At 37.7% G+C, this 25,046-nt stretch overlaps 2 protein-coding genes across 5 annotated transcripts; both read left to right on the top strand.

Moving 5' to 3' along the window:
• The first annotated feature begins 2,047 nt into the window (after positions 1-2,047).
• Positions 2,048-11,422, top strand: etv5b (ETS variant transcription factor 5b). 4 transcript variants are annotated; one of them, XM_052559739.1, is made up of 12 exons: positions 2,048-2,218; positions 3,478-3,611; positions 3,750-3,834; positions 3,948-3,995; positions 4,230-4,280; positions 7,447-7,570; positions 7,660-7,947; positions 8,298-8,587; positions 9,345-9,407; positions 9,526-9,764; positions 9,846-9,953; positions 10,109-11,422. In XM_052559739.1, exons 2-12 carry the CDS (start codon positions 3,564-3,566, stop codon positions 10,343-10,345), a joined length of 1,581 nt encoding a protein of 526 aa, XP_052415699.1. In that variant the 5' UTR covers positions 2,048-2,218; positions 3,478-3,563; the 3' UTR covers positions 10,346-11,422. The 4 variants fall into 4 exon arrangements, with proteins under 4 accessions (XP_052415699.1, XP_052415698.1, XP_052415701.1 ...); XM_052559738.1 differs by having other exon boundaries at positions 2,049-2,218; positions 3,747-3,834; XM_052559741.1 differs by having other exon boundaries at positions 2,049-2,218; positions 9,846-9,947.
• Positions 11,423-17,559: 6,137 nt separating this feature from the next.
• Positions 17,560-24,795, top strand: gca (grancalcin). The gene is made up of 8 exons (XM_052559122.1): positions 17,560-17,724; positions 22,693-22,881; positions 22,974-23,043; positions 23,368-23,411; positions 23,551-23,698; positions 23,914-24,027; positions 24,184-24,242; positions 24,445-24,795. The coding sequence occupies exons 1-8, from the start codon at positions 17,701-17,703 to the stop codon at positions 24,469-24,471; spliced, it is 675 nt and encodes a 224-aa protein (XP_052415082.1). The 5' UTR covers positions 17,560-17,700; the 3' UTR covers positions 24,472-24,795.
• The last annotated feature ends 251 nt before the right edge of the window (positions 24,796-25,046 follow it).

The raw sequence follows: 25,046 nt of genomic DNA on the forward strand, positions 1-25,046 counted from the left end.
TTCAGGTGCAGGAGGAACTTCGAGGAGAACCTCGCAGAAGAGAGCTCAGTTCAGTGTTGCTGTCTGTCAGACTCTCTCTCCGCGTGCGCACTGAACTCAGCACGCGAGTAACCTACTCAGTTGAGCTTTTCCGCATCGTGTGTTTGAATGCTTTAAACGCTTTTGAATGTTTAAATTGACAAGGCTTAAAAACACGTGAAAATTATAAGCTTTCGAGACGACACGCAGCAGTGGCCTGTCAACTGTCCTGAGCGTCTTTTTAGACTGGCTTCAGCCAGACGGTAGAGATCCCCCACCCACCCCCCTTGGCCGTGGGCCCCTGTAATCCTCACCAACTTTCACCCCACTAGCGACGGCCCTGGACATGGGTATGACCAGTGATGCCGGTAACGCGTTACTTAGTAACGCGTTATTCTAATCTGACCACTTTTTTCAGTAACGAGTAATCTAACGCATTACTATTTCCAAACCAGTAATCAGATTAAAGTTTCTTAACCAAGTCACTGTGCGTTACTATTTTTGTCATTTTCCTTAATAAAAATATTTATTTCTTCTTGCATCTCGGGGAGTGAAGTCACGTATGCGACAAGTCACGTTTTCAGCATGCATGAAGAGTTCACGTCATGTGTACGTGCCACGCACGCAGCGACACAAACGTAAACAATGGAGGGAGGCGAGAGATGTGCGTTTTCTAGATGGAGATAGTCGCTATTTTGAGTTTGTGTCAGCTAAAGATGACAACATTAAGGTCCGTTGTACACTCTGTGCTGGCGGCGATAAAGTGTTATCTAGCTACAAAAAAACTACGTCGAATTTGAAAAAAAAAACATTTGGAGTCGCAGCACTGCACAAAGTCACACCAGGTGATGAGAAGCAGGGAGCAGGAGGTCCCCGACCACCTAAACAACAAAAGCTGGACTTCGGTGCAAAATCAGTAAGTGGGGGAGAGTTGAAGAAGTTAGTCGGGCAGTTTGTTGTGGAGGAAATGCCATTAAATACGGTTGACTCGCCCTCATTTCATGCCATAATAAACAAGATCCCTACCACTGTCAATGCCGCGCTGCCTCACAGAACAGCTTTTTTTTCTTACATGAAGGAGGAGTATTCAGTGATAGAGAGAAATCTAATATTTTAATATTTAATATTTTAATAGTATTTATGTTAAGTCAAGAAAGACTGTCTTTATTTTTTGTAAAAACATGTATTTTTTCAGAAAATAATTTTTAAGTTCAACTTTGTCAGGAGATAGATTGTGGATGTTACTGTCAAAAATACACTTCCAATAAAGTGAGTGTTGGCAAAACCGGTTGTCATTTTTATGTTGTCGGCAGCTGCTGAATGTAACTAATAAAGTAACTTGTAAAGTAACTTAGTTACTTTTAAAATCAAGTAATCTGTAAAGTAACTAAGTTACTTTTTAAATCAAGTAATCTGTAAAGTAACTAAGTTACTTTTTCAAAGTAACTGTGGCAACACTGGGTATGACACAGGTATTACAAGGAGAGGGTGGGTGACTTATGAGGACATAACTCCTGTCCCCATTTTTCAAAACGCTTAGAAATCATACAGAATGAGTTTTTTGAGAAAGTAAAAATGCACAAAGTTTCCTGTTAGGGTTAGGTTTAGGGGTAGGGTTGGTGAAGGGCGATAGAATATAGTTTCTACAGTATAAAAACCATTATGCCTATGGGATGTCCCCACTTTTCACAAAAACAAACGTGTGTGTGTGTGTGTGTGTGTTTGTGTGTGTGTGTGTGTGTTTGTGTGTGTGTGTGTGTGTGTGTGAAAAATGAAGGTCAGAGCGGATTGTTAGTATAGAGACCCAGTTGCCAATTCACTCTCGTCTCTCCTCGCTTCTGGCCCTTTAAAAGCCTCTTTGCGGTGGAGAAACATCTGGTTGTTGAATGAAACCCAGCCATTCATAAAAACACGACAGAGAACTCCTCTGATTGGCTGACTGCAGCTTCATGATGGCGTAGGTCATGCAGAGACAGTCATTGGTCAATCCCTTGCCTGACGTAAAGAACTAACCAATGAGCGTGAGCTGCAATGTTAAGCGGATGCTCTCCGAAAAGCAAGCGATCCCATTGAGAAAATTTCAGTCGCGTCAAGCTGAGGGAGAGCGCATACCCATTACAGATCGCAAACGCAGACTGTTTCTCGCTGGGATTTACCAAATCACGCTTTTCATAAAAGCAGAGGATTTAATCACCACTGGGTGAGTATTTTCTGCACGCTGCACTAGTTTTGTATTGTTTAACTAAACCCCGATGCAAGTTTCATATTTTGCTTTAATTTTTATAAAGTTGAATTTACTCCAAACGACGCGTTTAGTTTTGCTGTCTCGCACGCCATTTTTTTTTTTTTTTTTGTGCTCATATTTGGCAACCATTTCCCTGCTGTTTGTTTTCTCGGTACTTTTTAAACTCGACCATAATGGCAGTTTGAGTTCTGCAAAATTCATATGCGGTTTGATGAAGTGCTTCTCGCGCGTTTGCTATTTTTATGAATGGAACGACTGAGTTTTTTTCGGGGTCGCGCGCACGGAGGATCAAATTTCACTTCATTGAGAAAAACAAGCGTCCGCGGGAACAGAGGGAGGGGGAGCGCGCGGCGATAATGGGCGCTGGGGGGGAAGGGACTGAACTTCTTGAACTCGTTTCTATACCTGTTAACTCGCTGTTGTAATGCAATAATCTCGATTTACTTATTTAACCGCTATAGTTTCCGCTGGCAGTCTTTATTATCGCCAATAAAATCTTTAAAAGCACAAACTCTTCATTTTCGGCATGAAATGTGCAGACGCACGTTCCTCTTGTTTTATACGGGTCTGATAAGCTTCAGGAAGCAATAATGTTAAGCGATGGATGTTTAATTAGTTCTTAGTCCGGAGAGGTTAGGCGGTGTTGGATGTGAGGTGTTTTCTTGGCCTCGCGGCTGTAATACGATTTTATAGCCTGAACACTTGCGTCAGGGAAAATAAACACACGTGTGTGATAAAGCGTGACGAATAGCTTAGGCTTCGTTGTTTTATTCCTGCCTTTCCACTGTTTAAATCTGAATCTTATTTGTTTTAAGACGTGAAGCTGGTTATTTTTTATTTATTTTTTCTCTAAATTATTAATTTAATTTAGACTCTTAAGTATGGAGTCTTGGGTAGTCTCACGGGCAACAGATGGCACTGTATGGTTATGTAAGGACCCCCATCTGTACCGTGAGTCTTAAATGGTTTGTGTGAGAGAGAGAGGAGAGGATGAGCGAGTGTAAGTGTCCTTCACTAATGCAACACACTTCATCTGAGATGAGAGTGAGTGTTACACAAACAAACAGGCTAGCTGAAGTTTTCACAGATCAAAGGGACAGTTGGTTCTGGACTGTCAGGACATGGGACGTTCACTGACAGCTGCATCAGATCCTGACAGAGTGCGTTGTGTGTCTTTCTCTAAGTGCCACTTTTCTCGGCTCTTCTTCCGACAGGTGACGATAACACCCCCCTTTCTCCCAGTTTACTCCCGCTTTCCCTCCTGCTGCAGCCCCTTAGGCCGCAGTGAGAAGCAAGCAACATGGACGGGTTTTACGACCAGCAGGTCCCTTTCGTAGTGCCCCCAAATGTAAGTCTCTGCTTCAACTCGTCATACCTCATTTTCTGGTATGAGGTCCAAACTGGATGGCTGTGAACAATGATCACTTGTTCAAACTTTCATTATTTGATTATTATTTGATCATTATTTTTTTTTTATACACAGAAGTCTCGCATGCAGGAACCATTTTGCAGGCTATTCAATGACCGAAAAAGGAAGTTTGTTGACACTGAGTTGGCACAGGATACAGAGGGTAAACAAATTAACATGCAATCAATCCATCCAGATCCCTCTAAAGCACATCATTTAACCCAGGCCCAAACAAATCAGTCTGTTTATTCACAAATCAATCTTTGTGTCCCACAGAGCTCTTTCAAGATCTGAGCCAGCTTCAAGAGATTTGGATAGCGGAAGGTATGGCAACAGGCCTAAGCTCTAGAATAGCCATGGTTATGGAATATGTTTCATAACTACTGTTAAAACGCAATTTGGTTGTTAATGCATCATCCAGTGGTTGATCTCTGGGGCCCCATTCAAACTGGATGAGACATTACGGCATATATAAATATACAAAACATTTATATTCACTTTAAATGTATCATTTATTTTTCTAAATAATTCAATTTTGTTTTCCCTCTCTATGTGCAGCCCAGGTACCTGATGACGAACAGTTTGTTCCAGATTTCCAGTCGGATAACTGTGAGTGCTCTTTGAACATTCATGCAGAATTACCTATAGAACTTGCCTTTATGAATTCTAGAAACTGCATTTGAATTAGAGAACCAATCCTGACACCTTCCTCCTTGAAACCAAGAAAACCAATTGAATGAATCTCAAAACACTGCATTCCAGACGTTTCTGTGCCAAACCCGATTCCTAAGCATGAGTTTAAGATGTTTCTATGGAGTGTGCGCACATGTGAGGCCCAGGCTGCCGCTGCGGTGCTGTAACTCATGGCAGCCTCCAGCTTGGTGACATTTTAATGGGGCTGTATCGTAGGCGCGCACACACTCTGGTTATTATATGCTGGTAAACAGTGCTCTGGCTGTTTCCCTTGTTAGTTTTTCTTCCCATTTGGCTCTGAATAAGTCTGATTGTGTGCATTTTCTATGGTGTCAATGGTGTTTATTGTAGAAGGTGAATGCACATGGATGTGTTTGCATAGAAATTGTGTGTGAAGGGTATGTGTGTGTTTGTCTGGCACAATTCCCCTTATCTGGAATCATGCCTGTAGCTCTCACAGGCCCCTCTTTCACCACAGCTGGGCAGTGGGGCCCTTTTTCCATAGGAATCATGTGATAGTCTGCAAGTTCTAACTTGCAGCCTCCTTTTCTAGAGGGAAAGGTCTTTTTTTTTTTTTTTTTTAACAGAGTACTTCTAGTAGTCCAGTATTTGCATATCCATCAAAAATCTGACACCAGATGATGCTAGGTTTTGATACCGGTCAAAAGTTTGAAGTAATTAGGAGCCAAGCACTGAAGGTGCAATAGCACATAATATATTTGCTATAATTTTTTTTCTTCTTCCTCCTTGAGTCTATGGCAACCCATATAACCACTTGTGGGAAAGTTTTGAAACTGTTGTCTAATGTTGAGAACAAATTTTACTACAAAAGTGCATAAAAATGGATCTGAGGCTATTGAAACTAAACCTGGTGTGTGTTGACCATAGCAAATTTGGAGTCTCTAACTCGAACTCTCTAGCGCCACCACTTGTCCAAATTTTCACTCATGTTTATGCTAATAACTTTAACACCATAAGTCACAGAAGGAAAATTATTTAAAAAGTTTTCCTCTGAAACCTTGGCAAAAAAAAAAAAAATCGGTTTAGTTTTTTCGCTATTCTTAATAGTTCGTAAAACACACTTTTTTTGAACTATTCCTAGACAGTTTGTCCGATTTTCACCAAAATTGGCTCAGATCATCTTAAGACAATGCTGGCAAAAAGTTATGAAATTCAAGTTGATTTATCAAACCAATCTTGAATAACACGTGAACGAATTCTACTACGAAAAGTGCACAAAAATAGATCTAAGGCTATTGAGACTAAACTTGGTGTGTGTTATAACAAGCATGCCCTGAGGCTACCTGCAGTGTTTCGGCACTGTGCCACCTAGTGGTCAGGATTTAGGGAAAATGGCTATATTTTGATTATTTCTGAATGGTTTAGCCAAAAATCACAAAACTGGTCTCTTTAGATTCCATGGAGCAATTTTCCCATGTTAGCCATTTTGAATTTTGTCATAAAATGCCATATTTCTTTTTTGAACGCATTGACATCATTACAAAACTCTATGTATATTCTTCACCATGCCCTGATGATACTCAAAACGTTTGAGGGAAACGCCACCATGACATTGTGGTCAAAAGTTATAATGAAATTTTGAATAATGCTAATAACTTTTGTTTATATCAGACTATTGTAATGAAACGGATCTTGATATATTCCTTGGGTCATGCAGAGAAAATCGAATCCAATTCATAATTGGATGAATTTCTTGTCCTCCATTTTGATTTTATGTTAAAAACCTATGTTTCAAACTCCTCCTAGCCCATTCAGATCATTTTCAGACCATACTGGAAAAAAGTTATCTAGTGAAATGCTGGATTTTGTGTAGATATACGAAACTGTTCTCATTTAGCGCATAAATGAATTTGCTGGAAAGATGCCAAACTGCATCCGAGGCTTTATCTTTGAAAAGCTTTGACATATTAACACCAAACTTTGTATGTACCTTTGTCACCTCACACTGACCATGCTACATCAATTTGGTAACAGCGCCACGTATTTGTCAAGTGATTCAAGCCATTCATTAACCATTATGAAATTTCCAAGACTGCTAATGAAATTTTTATAGCATAAGCCTATTGTAATTAAACTGGTCTCATAATACTTTTTTGGTTATGCCGACAACATGGATGCCAATTATTCCATAGTCTGCCGTACTTCCTTTCTGTCATTTTGATTTATGTTGACAGCATATTTTTTCTAACTCTTCCTCGATTGTTGGTCCGATTTTCACCAAAATCGAATAAGATCATCTTCAGACCATGCTAGCAAAATATTATGGATTTTGTGTTGGTAGACAAAACCGTTTTTGTATAGTGCTACTACAAATTTGAGGCATGAGGCCAAAATGATTCTGAGGCTGTATCTCTGCAAAGCTTTAAAATATTGACACCAAACGTTGTGTGTGCCATTGTCACCTCACACAGAACAAACCACATGCCATCTATTGGTCAAAAGTGATAAGCCAATAAATCATATTACATATTAAAATGGTTTTAATTACTCATTATTAGAGCTGGTTTGATACTCCATGCCATGTTTAGCTCCTCATTTTGCCTCTGTTGTGCTTTCCCTTAATTGCTACTTGCAGCTATATTACATTTTTTTTAATTTATTATATTTTTATAAAAATAAAAACCGTAATATAAAATATTACAAATGACGGTTTCTATTGAATATATTTTAAAATGTAATTTATTAAATTTTTATTGACACATTTTTGTAATTTATAATGTGATGAGGAAGCAAATTTTTTTTGCAGCTATTACTGCAGTGTGTCACATGATTCTTTCGAAATTATTCTAATATGCTGATTTGGTGCTCAAGAAACATTTAACAATGTTAAAAATGATTTCCTCAATAATATTAAGCATTGAAAACTGTGCTACACTGCCATTCAAAAGGGGTAAGAAAAAATAAATAAATATATTATACACATTAGTGCTTATTAGACTTATCAATACAAAAACAATTCTAATTATTTAATAATTATTTGACCAGTAGTCTAGGTTCCAAGTTAAAGAACTGTGTTTTTGTCAGTATTTGTGAGACTTAGAATTTTTTTCCCTCTCTCTAGTGATGTTCCATGGACCCCCTCAAACAAAAGTAAAGCGGGAACTCAGCCCAAGCAGAGAGTATTCCCCGTGTGGACAAGAGCAGAGACTGTCTCCATATGGAGAAAAGTGCCTTTATAACTACAGGTATACATTTCTTTATCCTTACCTTTTCCATTTTTCTCTCTCTCACTCCTTCTCACTGAATCATATTCAATTTTGTCATTCAATTTTAGTGCCTTCGACGGGAAGCCATTTACTTTTAACAAGCCACTCACTCCTCCTTCTACACCGGCATCACCCTTTGGCTCCTCCACCAGCGCAGCCACAAACCCTTTGCAGAAAAGAGTGATGCCACCAGCCCAGACTCAGACACAAGGCCCGCCACTATTACCTGGTCCCAACCACAGCTCCACACCTCCACATCAGAGAGCACAGACTCCACTTCACAGTCAGAGCCCACCTTTTGCTGTGCCCTGCCCACCTGTCAATCACCCAGATGCCTCCTACAGCACAGAGCACAGGTATGGATATATGATCCGGTACTTTGTAGTCACTTTTTGGGACACAGTGATCATTTTCTAACCTAAATTCTATCTTTACCTCCTACTTGAGCTGCTCGTGCCTATTGAAAGTGCTGTAATCAGCTCAGGTTGAGCCTTTCATTGGTTTTATCTTGTTAAAGATGCCACACTGACCTGGAAAGTAGTTCTATATTTATCCTATTCAAGTCTCCAGGTTTAACTAATGGAAAAAAGAGCTTTAACACCAGACTTATCCCTTTGACGTTACACTAATGATCTCATTTCCCCTTGGTGTTGTGAATAATGCCATCTCACGTAATTTCTCATCTTTTGCCTTTCTCTTTCGTTAGATTCCATCGGCAGCTTTCCGAGCCCTGTCTGCCATTCCCACAGTCCGATGGCCGCTGTCAGACACCTTACCCCCCGCAGGCCCGTGGCCAATTTCCCCGACATGGCCGGCCCCATTATCAGCGCCAGATGTCAGAGCCATTAGTGCCAATGCCTCCCCAGCGATTCAAAAAGGAAATGGTGGATCCCTGTTACAATGAGCAGGGTTTGCAAAACATGGGACCTCCTCGTGCACCATTGTTCCACCAAATGTCAATCAAGCAGGAGCCCAGAGACTTCGGCTATGACTCAGGTAGGTGTAAATCCCTTACGGTTCATTCACACGTGGTGTCGATGCTTGATGAGGGCATTTCTAAAGCTTGGTGCTGATGCGATGGTCATAGTGTTAACAGCCACTCACATTAGTTTCGGTGTTGCATGAACGCGATTGTCTGCACCAGGGTATTTGCATAAGGCTGTTTGATTGGCTGTAGCCTGCATTGGCACTTGAAAAGTTAAAAAGTTTTCAATTTCTGCCACGAGCAACGGACCCACATTTCATTTCGGCAAAGCTTGACGCCATTTCATTTTAAAGTTAACTAAGATGTTGAAGCTGAGTCCCCGTGTGAGTGTACCATTAGTGAGTTGCTGTAAAATAAGTCACACTGGCTGTAAAATTGTCATAATGGTGAAATTTCAACAGCAAAGGTCAATTTTAAACACTTAAGCCATGAATAAAGCACAGTGTACACTGTCAATTTCTGTTGGTCAACATGGATAACTTATGAAAGTAAATCAAAATGAAATTCCAGCACATTCCTTTTGCAATGAAAAATCACCTGACAATAGTAAATGTGAATATACCATTAGTGTGAAACAATTAATGGTACAGATCTGATAAACCATACAACGTGGTTTTTTTTTATGCTTTCAAATGTTATTATATCGTATTGTTTTTATTACTTTTAATTTTATTTAAATGTTATTTGAAATTTTACTTGACTTTACAATTTTATTGTATTTAATATATTATTTTAATCTGACTATCATTTTTCTCAATTGTCTTGCAGAAGTGCTGAACTGCCAGTCATCTTTTGGCAAATCTGCAAACTTCTATGGCACCAACAGCGAGGGTAAGACTTTTGTCAGTTTAGTTTCATCTACTTCTGCTTCCTTCAGGAGCAGATAATTTATCAATAAATGGCTTGCATCCCATATTAAACTACATTTTTCCTTGGCTGCCAATTTCAGGTTTTGGGTATGATGGAGAATCCCACCTGTATTATGATGATGCATGTTTAGTGCCAGACCGCCTGGAGGGAAAACTGAAGCAGGAGGGTGGAGTTTTCCGGGAGGGTCCTCCGTATCAACGAAGGGGGTCTCTGCAACTCTGGCAGTTCCTGGTCACTCTGCTGGACGACCCATCCAACAGCCACTTCATCGCTTGGACTGGCCGTGGGCTGGAGTTTAAACTCATTGAACCAGAGGAGGTCAGTGTGTTATGAAAGAAAATGGCTTTATAACCAATTTATTTAGCCAACAAGCAGAATTAACACACTTGTTTTCAAAAGGTTGCTCGCCGTTGGGGCATCCAGAAGAACAGGCCTGCGATGAATTATGACAAACTGAGCCGCTCCCTGCGCTACTACTATGAGAAGGGCATCATGCAGAAGGTAAAGGCACGTTCCCGTTCCAATGTCATTTTTCTTCTTTCAATCCCTTTATCACAGTTCCCTCATTATCTATAGTTAGTCAGAGCTACCCCATCAAAACATATCAGCCGTTCTCAAATAAGTTTTTCTAAGTCATATCTCTTTATCTTGTTCATATGCAGGTTGCTGGAGAGCGGTATGTGTATAAGTTTGTGTGTGATCCTGATGCGCTCTTCTCCATGGCATTCCCTGATAACCAGAGGCCCAGTCTGAAAGCAGACCCCGATGGGCTGCAGGTTCCAGAGGACGACACTGTTCCACTTTCACATTTTGATGAGAATAACAGTGTCCCGTATACAGGCGATTCCAGGGACCAGTGCTTAGTGGGGCTGTCCTTTCCTGAAAATTACGCTTTCTGATCTGTTTCACCACTGATGAGCCGACCAGAAGAACTCTAAAATGCTTCTTCACACTCCAAATGCAGCTCATGTCAAATTGTAATTGCTCCAATGAGGAATCTGTAGCGCCTGCTGACAAGTCTCTAGACTTTCTTGCCACACTTTTATTTTTTGTTTGTTTGTTACTACACAGGTTCCATGATGGAATTTTTTTTAAATTACAAACAAAAAAAGCTTAAAGAGACACAACAGTATTTTCCAGTGTAACCTATGATTTTATATATATATATATAAATAAGTGTATATTTTAAAATATGGCTTTTGTGCACTGCTTTGTGTATCGGGGCTGGTGTCTTTTTCAATGCTCTGCTTTAGTGAGATTTGTAACAACTTCTGACAATGCATTATGATGCGCCTCAGGCTGTTGTCGACATTATCAGAGTGTATATAGCTTTGATTATATTCTGGAAAAAGGCACAATTTTTCTCCAGCTGGCCAAGTAAAATGCTTTATAACTGTTCAGAAATAGTTATTTCAATTGCTTTTGTAATGTGATTTTTATGGATATGGGGTTGGGTAGAATGGACAAAAAGTAGGTAAGGGAACTGAAAAGTGAAATCTATGTATATTATGAATATATTTTTGCAAAAGCTGAATTGAATTGCATTGTATAAGCTGTACAACAGACTTTTATCACTTTTAATCGGTTCTTTTTGTATAGTGGTGTGTGTGAAATTGCAAACCAGCTCTTGATATAGGGGAAAATCAAGGCTGAAATGCCTGATCCAAGATCAGTCATGCTTGTGCGACCTTTAACTGTTTACCAAAGGATTATAGCGAGGCTGTCTGATCTCTGCTTAGTAGTAAACAAGCATGGCAAGAAGCTCTTTTCTCCTTCACTGTCAACCTTATTTGTCCGTACTGGGTACAACATACCCCTAGTTTTGTTTCACTGTGGATAAAACTCATTGTCTTTTGAAGACAATTGTCTTTCGAATCTCTTTCATTAAGAATTTTCAAGTACAGTTTTGGTGTACAATTACAGGTCTGTATTTTCTAAGCTATAAGATACAGGATAAATAAACGTCCATAAACAGATATGGTGGTTCTTGGATTTTTTTTCCCCCTCCTATGTGTTTCATTTAATAACTTAACTTGGACAAGGTAAAATTTCTCCAAATCTATTCTGATGTACAGTATTGTTCAAAATAATAGCAGTACAATGTGACTAACCAGAATAATCAAGGTTTTTAGTATATTTTTTATTGCTACGTGGCAAACAAGTTACCAGTAGGTTCAGTAGATTCTCAGAAAACAAACAAGACCCAGCATTCATGATATGCACGCTCTTAAGGCTGTGCAATTGGGCAATTGGTTGAAAGGGGTGTGTTCAAAAAAATAGCAGTGTCTACCTTTGACTGTACAAACTCAAAACTATTTTGTACAAACATTTTTTTTTTCTGGGATTTAGCAATCCTGTGAATCACTAAACTAATATTTAGTTGTATGACCACAGTTTTTTAAAACTGCTTGACATCTGTGTGGCATGGAGTCAACCAACTTGTGGCACCTCTCAGCTGTTATTCCACTCCATGATTCTTTAACAACATTCCACAATTCATTCACATTTCTTGGTTTTGCTTCAGAAACAGCATTTTTGATATCACCCCACAAGTTCTCAATTGGATTAAGGTCTGGAGATTGGGCTGGCCACTCCATAACATTAATTTTGTTGGTTTGGAACCAAGACTTTGCCCGTTTACTAGTGTGTTTTGGGTCATTGTCTTGTTGAAACAACCATTTCAAGGGCATGTCCTCTTCAGCATAGGGCAACATGACCTCTTCAAGTATTTTAACATATGCAAACTGATCCATGATCCCTGGTATGCGATAAATAGGCCCAACACCATAGTAAGAGAAACATGCCCATATCATGATGCTTGCACCTCCATGCTTCACTGTCTTCACTGTGTACTGTGGCTTGAATTCAGAGTTTGGGGGTCGTCTCACAAACTGCCTGTGTCCCTTGGACCCAAAAAGAACAATTTTACTCTCATCAGTCCACAAAATGTTCCTCCATTTCTCTTTAGGCCAGTTGATGTGTTCTTTGGCAAATTGTAACCTCTTCTGCACATGCCTTTTTTTTAACAGAGGGACTTTGCGGGGGATTCTTGAAAATAGATTAGCTTCACACAGACGTCTTCTAACTGTCACAGTACTTACAGGTAACTCCAGACTGTCTTTGATCATCCTGGAGGTGATCATTGGCTGAGCCTTTGCCATTCTGGTTATTCTTCTATCCATTTTGATGGTTGTCTTCCGTTTTCTTCCACGTCTCTCTGGTTTTGCTCTCCATTTTAAGGCACTGGAGATCATTTTAGCTGAACAGCCTATCATTTTTTGCACCTCTTTATAGGTTTTCCCCTCTCTAATCAACTTTTTAATCAAAGTACGCTGTTCTTCTGAACAATGTCTTGAACGACCCATTTTCCTCAGCTTTCAAATGCATGTTCAACAAGTGTTGGCTTCATCCTTAAATAGGGGCCACCTGATTCACACCTGTTTCTTCACAAAATTGATGACCTCAGTGATTGAATGCCACGCTGCTATTTTTTTGAACACACCCCTTTCAACTAATTCAACTAATTGCCCAATTGCACAGCCTTAAGAGCGTGCATATCATGAATGCTGGGTCTTGTTTGTTTTCTGAGAATCTACTGAACCTACTGGTAACTTGTTTGCCACGTAGCAATAAAAAAATATACGATAAACCTTGATTATTCTGGTTAGTCACATTGTACTGCTATTATTTTGAACAATACTGTAGAAACTCATCTTGGATGGCCTGAGGATTAGAACGTTTTCAGCAAATCTAGTTTTGGGTTAATTTGTTGTTCAGAACAGTGTTGCCAAGTCCGCAGGTTTTCTGTAATCGGGCTACTTTAACACTGTTGCTGCTGGTTGTTTTTGGAAGTTACCACAGTAATGCAATATTTAGTCCCTGAAATGTGAATTTTACTGGGGAATCCCAGAAAAAAAAAAAAAAAAAAAAATGTATGCCCCAATTGGGCTTGTTTTATGATAATCTGGCAACCTGGTTCTGAACAACTCTGGTAGTGTGTGACATTTAGTTCAATGCACATTTTTCTGCATTTACAATGTTGACCAATGTATAAGTGGTGGACAGTAACGGAGTAGCTTTACTTCGTTACTGTACTTAAGTACATTTTTCAAGTATCTGTATTTGACTTGAGTAATTTTATTTTGAGTAACTTTTACTTTTACTTCACTACATTCCAAAGCATAAAATCGTACTTTTTACTTCACTACATTTCATAAAACATATCGTTACTCCCTATAATATATCACGTGCTCCGACACGCAGAAGCGGTGTCTGATTCATCATGAACGAACTGAGTCTTTTCAAAATAAACTTCGGAATCGGATCGCAAATCGCACCAAACGATTTCTGTTCTGGAGTCGACCACTCACTGTTTCAAATGAACCGTTTAGTGCGAGTCTACAGAAGTAAGAACCGGGAGATCTTGTGAGCGCGCGTGCGTCTGATGTTGCTAAAAGTAAGTTATTAATGTCGAAATATTGGATTAATTATTGTAACTGAAAATCATATTTAGGTCAAAAGTGTCAGTTGTTTGGGAACTAAATCCGTTGTGAAGAGTGATATATTTAAGCCCACTGAAATGCTCGAGTGCAGACACATCAATTTTAGGTAAAAAAAAAAAAAAACAACTTTAAATAACACAGATTAAATACAATAACGCATGCACGTTCAAATTCCCCGCTGCCATAATGTTAACAGTTTTATTAAAATGTCCTATTTGACGTCTGTTTTTATATTGTTTATCAACAGTAACGTTATGCATATGTATATTGTTTGGATTAACTAGACGAGTAACGTTAGACAGACATGAATGTTTATTCATAACCGTACTGAAAATAAGTAAATATTGTTAGCTGATGCTAACTGTCTAGCTAACAAGCTTTTTGGTGCTAATTTGAGGTAATTTTTATAAATAATGTCCAAATATTTTTATTCAACCAACTATAGATAGATAGATAGATAAATAGATATATATATTCCTTAATGTTCTTCCTAACTTCAGGCCTTATTATCATGTCATATATAAAGTTACAGTACAGACCAAAAGTTTGGACACACCTTCTCATTCAAAGAGTTTTGTTTATTTTTATGACTAAGAAAATTGTAGATTCACACTGAAGGCATCAAAACTATGAATTAACACATGTGGAATTATATATTACATAACAAAAAAGTGTGAAACAACTGAAAATATGTCATATTGTAGGTTCTTCAAAGTAGCCAACTTTTGCTTTGATTACTGCTTTGCACACTCTTGGCATTCTCTTGATGAGCTTCAAGAGGTAGTCACCTGAAATGGTCTTCCAACAGTCTTGAAGGAGTTCCCAGAGAGATGCTTAGCACTTGTTGTCCCTTTTGCCTTCTGTCTGTGGTCCAGCTCACCCCTAAACCATCTCGATTGGGTTCAGGTCCGGTGACTGTGGAGGCCAGGTCATCTGGTTCTGCACCCCATCACTCTCCTTCTTGGTCAAATAGCCTTTGATGCCTTCAGTGTGACTCTACAATTTTCATAGTCATAAAAATAAAGAAAACTCTTTGAATGAAAAGGAGTGTCCAAACTTTTGGTCTGTACTGTAACTTTGATGCTCTGTAAAACAAACTTTAAAATACTTTGTTCTTACTGGTGAAAATCAGGTGGTCAACTCTGTTTTCTCTCAGGTACATCACAGTGTAAGCTTCACAGTGAACATTACTCTCATCAGCGTAGTCCATATCAACAACAAAAATATATCTTGACTCCATATAGTGGTTATTTTGGAAAAAAATTCCAGGTATTTTGAGCAGTAGGATTATAAAAAAAATATGTGCTAATATAACATTAAATTAAGTAGCCTATATAAAATTGCAAACATCTATCTTTCAGTACTTTTTTACTTAAGTACATAAAAAATTGAGTACTTTTGTACTTTCACTTGAGTAAGATTGAAAAAGGAGTACTTTTACTTTTACTGGAGTAATATTTTACTATACGTATCTGTACTTTTACTCAAGTACTTGATTTGTGTACTTCGTCCACCACTATGAAAATCTGTACAAATTTTAAAAAATTGTGCATTCTGTTTCAGCCTTTACAATCTGACTATTCAGTCCATTGGCACATTAAAGTGATACTCCGCCCTAAGATAAAAATTTTGACATTAATCACTATCACTATTTTGGACAAAAACCAGGAGGCTTGTGACTGTCTCCTTCCACATCACCGTAGTTTGCTTTTCTGTGTCAGCCATGCCGCTGATGCGCTGTTTTTCGTTGAAATAAATGTATAAATACACATAGAAAACGTATTCTTGTGGCACAGCTGACACAAAAGAGCATAAGCCGCCTGCATCAGCTCATATTCTCCAAAATTGGGCTACGGTAATGTGGGGGGAGACAGAGAAGACAAATTGTTGAATCATGTCATTATTTTTGTTTTCTTCTCATACAAAAAGTATTATTGTCGCTTCACAACATACAGTTGTCAATAGGACAGTCACAAGCCTCTCAGTTTTCATCCAAAATATCTTAAATTGTGTTCCAAAAACAAACAAAGCTTGTATGTGTTTGGAACATCATTGGGGTAAGTGATTAATGACAAAATTTTAATTTTGGGGTGGAGCATCCCTTTAAGGAATCTCATGTACATGGGACTGTAATCTGTCCTGGAGCCTGTAACCCAGCAAAGCCTGTTTAAAGAGGCGATGCAAAGTAACGTTATTGCATAACGAAGTGACGCTCATTCTTTCTTCTCTGCTCTCTTCTTTAGCAGGGTAAGTCTTAATTCTACTGGTGACCTTGTTTCATGGAGCCAAAGAGTGAAGAGCTAAAGAGTTATTAAGATGTCATATAGTCTGATCATCATAAAGGAACATAAAGGAAGCTGATTCAAGAAATAAAGGTTACATTTTTTAGTGCAAGACTACAGCAATATTACATATACCTAAAAGGTATTTTTCTGCTTTAGGGACTGAGTATCAAATATACTGTTATACAACAGTTCCACTTCTCAAATTTGATTGGCCAAGTGGCAGTTTAAGAATAGTTATATGTAGTATAACAGCAAAAGATTGTTTCAGTATTTGTATCACTCAGTTCATTTGTGTTCATGCCATTCCAAAAGGATTAAAACAGTTCTGATTACTTTTTGTCAATTACTGTGGTATAACAGCAATATCACACTCACTGTTGTGTTTAATATCAGATGTGATTTTCTGTAGCACAGGCTGCAGCCATGCAGATATTCAGTACCCTCACACTCCTGCTCATGTGATATTGCTTACATAAATTAACAGCTGTTGGTGTGAACCGAACATAAGACTTCTAAAAAGAATAAAAAAATGATGTAATTTTTCATTATGTCATTTTAATGTAATTCCTAAATAATAAGTGCAACAGTAGATCTATAAAACAGCCCATTGGGCTCCCCAAAGAACATTTTCGGTTTACAGTTATTAAAAAACATTGTTTTCCGACTATGAAGAACATTTGAATAATCTAAAGAATGTTTTTTTTTTCTTTAATATAAAGAACCTTTTGTGCACTGTAAAGTTTCCATGTATGTCAAACGTTCTTCATGGAACCGCAGCTGACAATAAACATCCTTTATTTTTTTAAGAGTTGAGTAATGGCGTCAAAAATTTACGCCCCAAAAACATCCTGAATGGAAGGAAGCGACCCTGCCCAAAACTTACCTCCAAAAAGTCTGGTGGTTGGGTTGAGTAAATGAGCTCCTGGTTACATTTTAGTGTAATAGCGCCGTCTGGTGGTCTTCAACATAAATGACAGGTTGAAGTTATATAAGCACGCACGTCACCGAACACATAATTTTACGTCAACGAGAGGAGTAACTCTAACTACATCTATGTTAGTATATCTTGTTTAATAAGTAAAAATGCAAGCACAATATCATTGGCCACATAGGTTATCAGTCAAATAGCCAGAAGACTTCCGTGTACGCTTTGTTTTGTTTTAGAGCTAGCTGATCCAAGACACGCTCTCCATAGTAAATGTATATATATATATATATATATATATATATATATATATATATATATATATATATATATATATATATATATATATATATATATATATAACATTTCGTCAGATTAAACTTGAATTGAGCGATCAAAGCCTGCCTGGCTGGCAGTCACCCTTCCTACCCTTATGACGTCATCAATCACTTCCCGTTACAGTCGAAGTGCGGAAGAGATAGCACGTAAACTTTCCCATAAGATTCATCTTTAGGTTGGTTCTATTCACAAGTGCATAAAGTATGGCGTATCCAGGATATAACAATGTAAGTGTCACTTATATTTTTATGTTCAATTGCAGTTTGTTAAATGTAAATAAAATCGATAATTAGCTTAAGAGAGATGACCTCTGGCTTGAGAAATCGATGTAACGTTAGCGTGTTATTACGCCACAAATAGTTTAATCAAACTGCATTTTCTTTCATATGAATTAGGCATAAACTATAACACACAGCAAGTCATTTGGTAAACAGAGCCCGGGTCAGAAGGTATTTTGAAGTATTGATACAGGGCGACATTTTCCCGCTGGAATTGGTTTTCAATGGCATGTTTACGTTACCTTTGTAAGGACACAAAAATAAAAAATAAAAGATCTCGAATGATTATTATTGCCTTACTAGCAAATATGTTTTCTCTTATTTTAAGCATAAACTTAAAAATGTGTTTGATTAATGCTTAAAGCATGTCTTAATGTATTAATATATCAAGTGAAATAAATTAACTATCTGAAAAGTTATGCTATTTTCTACGGTGTCAGAAAAAAAATGCAAAATCTGCAAAATATAATTTATATTAACAAGTTTGTCACCGTGGCATTACCCTTAAAAGGACAACTATATACCGTAGCTATCACAGGAAGGTACACATGCACCCTTAATACTTTTATCGGGTAAATAACGTAAAAATAAATTAAATATACTGCCCCAGTGACATGGTGGTCTTCACTACACACACAAGCCACACTTGTATATGTATCAACCTCTCAACTATATGAACATGTAGGCTGGAGTTTATTTAGGTCAAATAGTGATTGTGCTGTCTGTATTCTTGGTAAAACCCTGTGGGATGTATCAGACTATATATTTGTTATCAGTATAATTAGGTAATCGTGAGTTGTGGAGCAATTCCAAGTGGAATTATATTTACGTTTATACAGTGTCTAGCAGTTGGAATACATTGCTCACCATTCAGTGTTCTTTGAACAGAAACTAAAGGTTGATTTGTATTGCACTTTTTATTCTAGTTGTAAATAGGACTATTGTCAAGGGTGGACCAATTGAAAATAGTTTTTTCAACAGTGGAAAGCCATCAGTAAAAGCCACCAGTAAAATAGCTTGTAAATAATGTGATGTTACATATACCTCAGGAAAACCATTCAGTGTCAACAACTAGTAAATTAGTACTAATAAACCTAGTAAACTGGAAAAACAATATTTAGTTAGAAAGCATTTTGCTAATTATTTTCACCGTATTACATATTCACCATAACCTGTTTTCTTCTTTATTCAAAGGGATAGTTCACCCAAATACCCTATGATTCACTCAAGCTATCCTAGGTGTATATGACTTTTATCTTTCAGATGAATACAATCAGAGTTTTATTAAAAAATGATTTTGATATAAGCCAAGAGGAGACTGATTTTCCTTTGCTTTAAGCAAAACTTTGTTCTCATGAGGCTAACGTAGTCTCACCGGAGCTTATACTGCATTCCAGACAACTCTAAATTCAGATTTTTCCCACCTCCTACGTGCAAATTACATCTAGAAGGCCACTTGAAGTCGGACATATGACCTGTGAACTCAGAGCAGATCAATCAACGCCCTCTTTATGAGACGTGTCTTTGACAACACTGCTTACAAAAGCATAATGTGGAGCTACCTAGTGACCTACTTAAAACCAGTAAAATTATACCTTAGGTTTTGCTTTCAACAGATGTTTTCAAACCGAACAGCAGCATTTTATGTAATAATTTTTTTTATAAAAGTGACAATAATGACTAGAAATCACTGTGGTTGGAAGTGAGATATTTCAACTCCGATGTTCCTATTTCCAACCTTGTCTTGTCTCTCTTGGCAGGTCTTCCAGCCATTTCTATCAAACCTCTACAATAAATTCAAAATGCAGCTGCAAGATTAATCTTTAATGAGCTGAAAAGAATGCACGTCACGCTAAATACGCATACCATACCTTAGCTAATTATATGTAAGCGTGAACTCATGAAAGAGACATAAGGCCTTGAAACATGACATACTGCTCTAAGACACATTTTAAACACTTTTTTTTTTGTTTTTGTTTTTTTATCGACCCTTGAACTTGGTAAATTGGACAATGCACAGAGCCATATTATGCCATTTAGGGGTGCTCCGATCACGATTGGCCGATCATTATGCGCATCTCGTCGGTAAAGCCGGTTCTCTAATCAGCGGTTAATTCCATCAGGTGCGTGATTTCACATAGAGCACTAGAGCCGTTGTTAATAGAGAAGATGTGCAAATCCACTTCATTTTCAGCGTTTTTTGGCGCATCTTCTCAGTTAACAACGGCTCTGTGTAGTAACAGCTGCTCTGCCGATCGGCCGATCGTGATCGGAGCACCCCTAATGCCATTAGCCCATTTCGTGTTTTTCTGATGCCGCAGAGGCCAAATTGGATATCGGGCCTTGATATTAGAGGTATTACTATAAGAAAAGAGCAAGTCGATCTCTGTTAATTCATGTGCATCTATGCTCTTGCTTTATTAATAGCAAAATGGCAGTGATGCACAAAGTAAATGGGTTATATAAAACTACAAATTGTGTATGCATGTACATCTTAGTTTCTTGAGGGTACAAAAAAGTTTAAATTTTTATTAGTATTATTATAATTATTATTAAATTTTTAGGTATTTTCAATTGTATGTTTCTATCACTTAAAGAATATCAATAAAAAAAATCCTGAAAAAATACAATTATTTGTAGATGACTGTAATATATATCAAACATAGAGCTGAAAATAGTTCTGTATTAGCTATAAATGTTAAATATGGGTCGAAAATCTAGAGAAAATCTTTTTTGAGCCAATGACAATACCGATATTAGGGAGTACAAAAAGACCAATATCAATATATCGTCCGATATTCTTTGTGTTGGCTGTATAACAGTAAAGTATATTCAAAACTTTGGATAAACTTCCCATTTGTGTGCCCATCTTGCATCTGGTGTAGACACCCAATTAGGAAATGAGATGTGAACAATGTGATAAGCATGACTTCTGGGCCACAGCACGGCCAGTATTAACACAAGCATTGACTGAGTGGCGGCGATCAGCTCTGTTGGCCGTGGAGCTGTATGGATCACAGAAGCATGTCGTGATGTGCAGAACAGCTCTAACGTTAAAGTAAAAATGAACTATCCATTCATTATATCATCATGCAAAACCAAGACTTTGAATCATTGTATTATGATGATTAAATATAGGTGCGGTGGGTGACGGGCAGATAATTTATTTGAAATGGTGAACTCGGGAGAAGTTTGAGCTCATCCGTGCATCTCTACATTACACTGACCTGAGACGTCAGTAGCAAACAATGGAGCACGCTCTGCTGGACAAACTAAGTTATTACAACGATGCTGCAACGATGCGTCGACGTCATCGATGACGTCGACTACAAAAATATGTCGTCGTGTCACACTGTTTACATCTCGCGTAATGGCATACTGGGAATGGAAAAAATTGCATTCTATCACAAAAACAGAGACCACTGTTATCAAAAGTATGGCAATACTTCAAACAGAGGCCAAATAAAATGGCCATTTGTTCCCTTTGAAAAAACTATATGGTGTACCACGGCCGCACAACTGCGATGCACAAGCACCTCAGAGGAAAACATCCTGGCGCTCTCCGGTGTTACGGTTTAACTGGTTACCGTGTGATCTGGTGACCAAATTCCTGGTTCAGGTCTCTGCTGCAGATGTGATGGAACGACCGCAGCAGATTCTGCGATTCTAAAAGTACAAACTAATGTGATATTATTAAGTGTCTAATAAAAGCAAACTTTCTCATTGCATGATTCTTATATTCTTGTAAAGATTACAAGTTATTGGTATGATCGCCCGTAGTGGCTGAAGTAAAGATAAAATAAAAAATAAAGTGTTGGCGCGGGTTTCGAACACGCGTTAGGGGCAGTTCACATATCGCGCCTAAAAACGCTTGGAAAACACTAGTCGCGTCGCTTTCTCCTTTCCAAAGCGCTCAGGCAGTTGCGCCCCTGGGATGTCTGCCATTGCTAAGCCACCATGACGGTTGAAAATGAATAAAGGTTGAAATATTATATTAGAAGTTGTACTTTTTTGTAAAGTTATCCAAAGGATTCATTAGCTAATCAAAAAAAGAACATTAGATTATTTATTGTAATAAAAATTATCGTTAGAGTAGTCGACTAATCAGAAAAATTATCGTTAGATTAGTCGACAGAAAAAATAATCGTTAGTTGCAGCTGCTCTAATATACCTTGCTATGTGTACTGTGTTAGCCTTACCGAGACTTGTTATTTGCACTTATATATTGTTGCTCATTTGTTAGTTTTGATTGCTTCTATTGTCCTCATTTGTAAGTCGCTTTGGATAAAAGCATCTGCTAAATGACTAAATGTAATGTAATGTCTTGAACGCAGAATTACACTACACCTGTCATCCACTGGAGTGGCACTCTTATGAATGTATGACAGTTAGTGGAAGCCAGAGAGTTTCTAAAATTTTAAATAAGGATATATTTCTTACACAAATGCACAAATTCACTTCAGAAGGCCTCTATTAACCCCTGTAGCCACGTTTTCTGGGCTTCAAAATCTTAAACCTCATACACTGCCATTATTCAACTTGAAAGAGCCAGGACATTTTTTAATGTAAAACCATTTGTATACGTCTGAAAGAAGTAAACCATATACACCTAAGATGGCGTAAATGAGAGTAAATCATGGGGTAATTTTAATTTTTGTGTCAATTATACCTTTAATGTATTTTTAAATGAATCTGTCATAGCAAGTTTTTATTGTAGTCTCATTTTAAATGTTCATATTTAAACAACTAATTAGAGTAGAATCATAACTGTATCATGAATTAAATTTAATATAGACTGTCTCATGTGCAATCTAAATGTTTATATGCTTGTATATATATTTACCTGTTATTACCTTAATTTCAGTTTCATTCATTTTGGTGCATTGATACTTATAAGTACAGCTCTTTTTCTTGCAGTTTGGTGGTTCACCAATGCAAGGAATTCCTGCTCAGGGTATGGGAATGCCAGGAGGTCCTGCTCCGTGTATGGCAATGTCAGGGGTTCCTGCGGCAGGTGGTTACCCAGCACAGCCATATGGGGGTTACCCTGGTGCATTTCCTGCTCAGGACCCAATGTGGGGCTATTTCACAGCAATCGCTGGTCAGGTAAGAGCAGCTTGTGTGAATATAGATATATAACCTAATGTCTTTTTATGTCCCCTCATGTTGTTCATGGAGTAACTTGATTGTTATATCAGGATGGTGAAGTTGATGCTGAAGAACTTCAAAGGTGCCTCACCCAGGCTGGATTCAGTGGCACCTACACTCGTAAGTATAGAGTTAGTAGAAATAGAAAATCAACATGTAACTCTATTTTGATAGCCCACTTTATAGATTCTTTTAACTACAAGCAACTCCATGTCAACTACCGGTCGTTATAGTGTTAGTAGACTCTCTGCTTAATATGCTAAACACTTTATTTTGATGGTCAACAGACATTTGACTGACTTTAAGTAACTTTGCAAGAACAGGTCAACTTATTGTGATTAGTATTAGTAGATTAAATTGACCTGTTCTTACAAAGTTACTTAAGGCTAATAGTCTACTAATACTCTATTGAGAGTAAGGTGTCTAAACTGCTTTTTTCCCCAGCCTTCAGTTTGGAAACCTGCAGGATTATGATTGCCATGCTGGATGTATCCTTCACATAAACATGAAACAGATCTGGCTCGGTTCTTATCTCTCCAGCTTGGGTGAAAAGTTTGCTTCATGCTAGTCCCAGTAACCCAGAAGATTCCTTGTTCTGGATAAGTTTCTTTAACTATGCGTGTGCAGAGAGATCACACTGGAAAGATGGGTTTCAATGAGTTTAAAGAACTCTTTGCAGTGCTAAATGGCTGGAAGCAGAACTTCGTAATGGTGGACAGGGACCGCAGTGGAACAGTGGAACCTCATGAGATGTCTCAGTGCATTGCTAACATGGGTGAGCGGTAGCTTAATTTCTTTCAACTGAGATTAAAAAGTACCTAGTTCTCAGGGCAAAATATATATCAAAGAATAAATAATAGGCCACTCTTGGAGCTTTAAGATAAAATCAAACTGAAAACTAAATTTTTCTATAAGGGATCTCTTAGGACACACAGTTGCACCAAAAGGGCTATGTGATGTAATCGAATGTTTTGTGTCATGATTGCACAGGCTTCCGAATCAGCCCTCAGGCTCTGAACGCAATCATCAAACGTTACAGCAGGTCAGGAAAGATCTACTTTGATGATTATGTGGCCTGTTGTGTGAAGCTAAGGGCACTTACAGGTGAGGATTTTTGTAAAAATGGAGCAAAGCCAGTCCAAAACTTGATTTTAATAGTTGTACTGATTAGATATATATTGAGTATTCTGTTTAAATACTAATAGTCATTTTAAAATGTATTAATGATTAAAAATTTGATTTTTTTTTTTTTTTCAATAGACAACTTCAGGAGGAGAGATACTATGCAGCAAGGAATGGTGAACTTCCAGTATGATGATGTAAGTGATCATTAAACTAATTTGTCACATTAAGTGCCTGTTTCACTGCCTCACTGGCACTTAATTGTTACCATCACAGATGGTTTTAAGTGGAACAGCTGGTTAACACTGAATAATTGTGAAAGTAAAATTTTACTTCATTGAAAGCTTATGGGAAGCTGTTTTAACATGTTGTAACAATATCTTCAATTTCCCCTTGCAGTTCATCTTGTGTACTATGTCTCTCTAAATGGAGTTACAGACGAGTACAGTATGCACTCGAGGAAGAGCACCAAATCACTGAAAGTCCAGAGAAATATATAAACTACTATATATATATATATTAGTATGGGCATTGTGAAATCATTTGCTGATTTGCAAGTATAATGTTTAATATGTGAACATAGGAGTAAAACATATATTGACTCAAAACGGCTTTCAATATTTGTGCCAAAGTAGAGAGTTGTTTTTTTAACAATCTTTTTCATATTCACTCTTTATAACGTCATTGTATTAAGTTAAAGTGTAACCAAATTGAACACATATTTTGCCAATTAAACATCTTGTATCTTAAGAGTTGCGTTCTGGCTTTATTTAGTCACACGGACAGTGAGGACGTGCGGTCATGCTAAACATCATAATATTGACAGGGATATAATAAAGCAATGAGAATATCCTTTTTGTGTCTCTTTTTGAAATTCAATATATATTTGAATGTTATTTTATCACTAATTGTACAAATATGCACCAGCAACAGAACAATTTCTGTCTCTTTTCAATTTCAGAAGAGACCACTTAGGAATTAATAGTAAAGTTAATTTGCAA

This window comes from Carassius gibelio, chromosome B6 (assembly GCF_023724105.1).
Source record: "Carassius gibelio isolate Cgi1373 ecotype wild population from Czech Republic chromosome B6, carGib1.2-hapl.c, whole genome shotgun sequence".
NCBI classification, from domain to species: Eukaryota; Metazoa; Chordata; class Actinopteri; order Cypriniformes; family Cyprinidae; genus Carassius; species Carassius gibelio.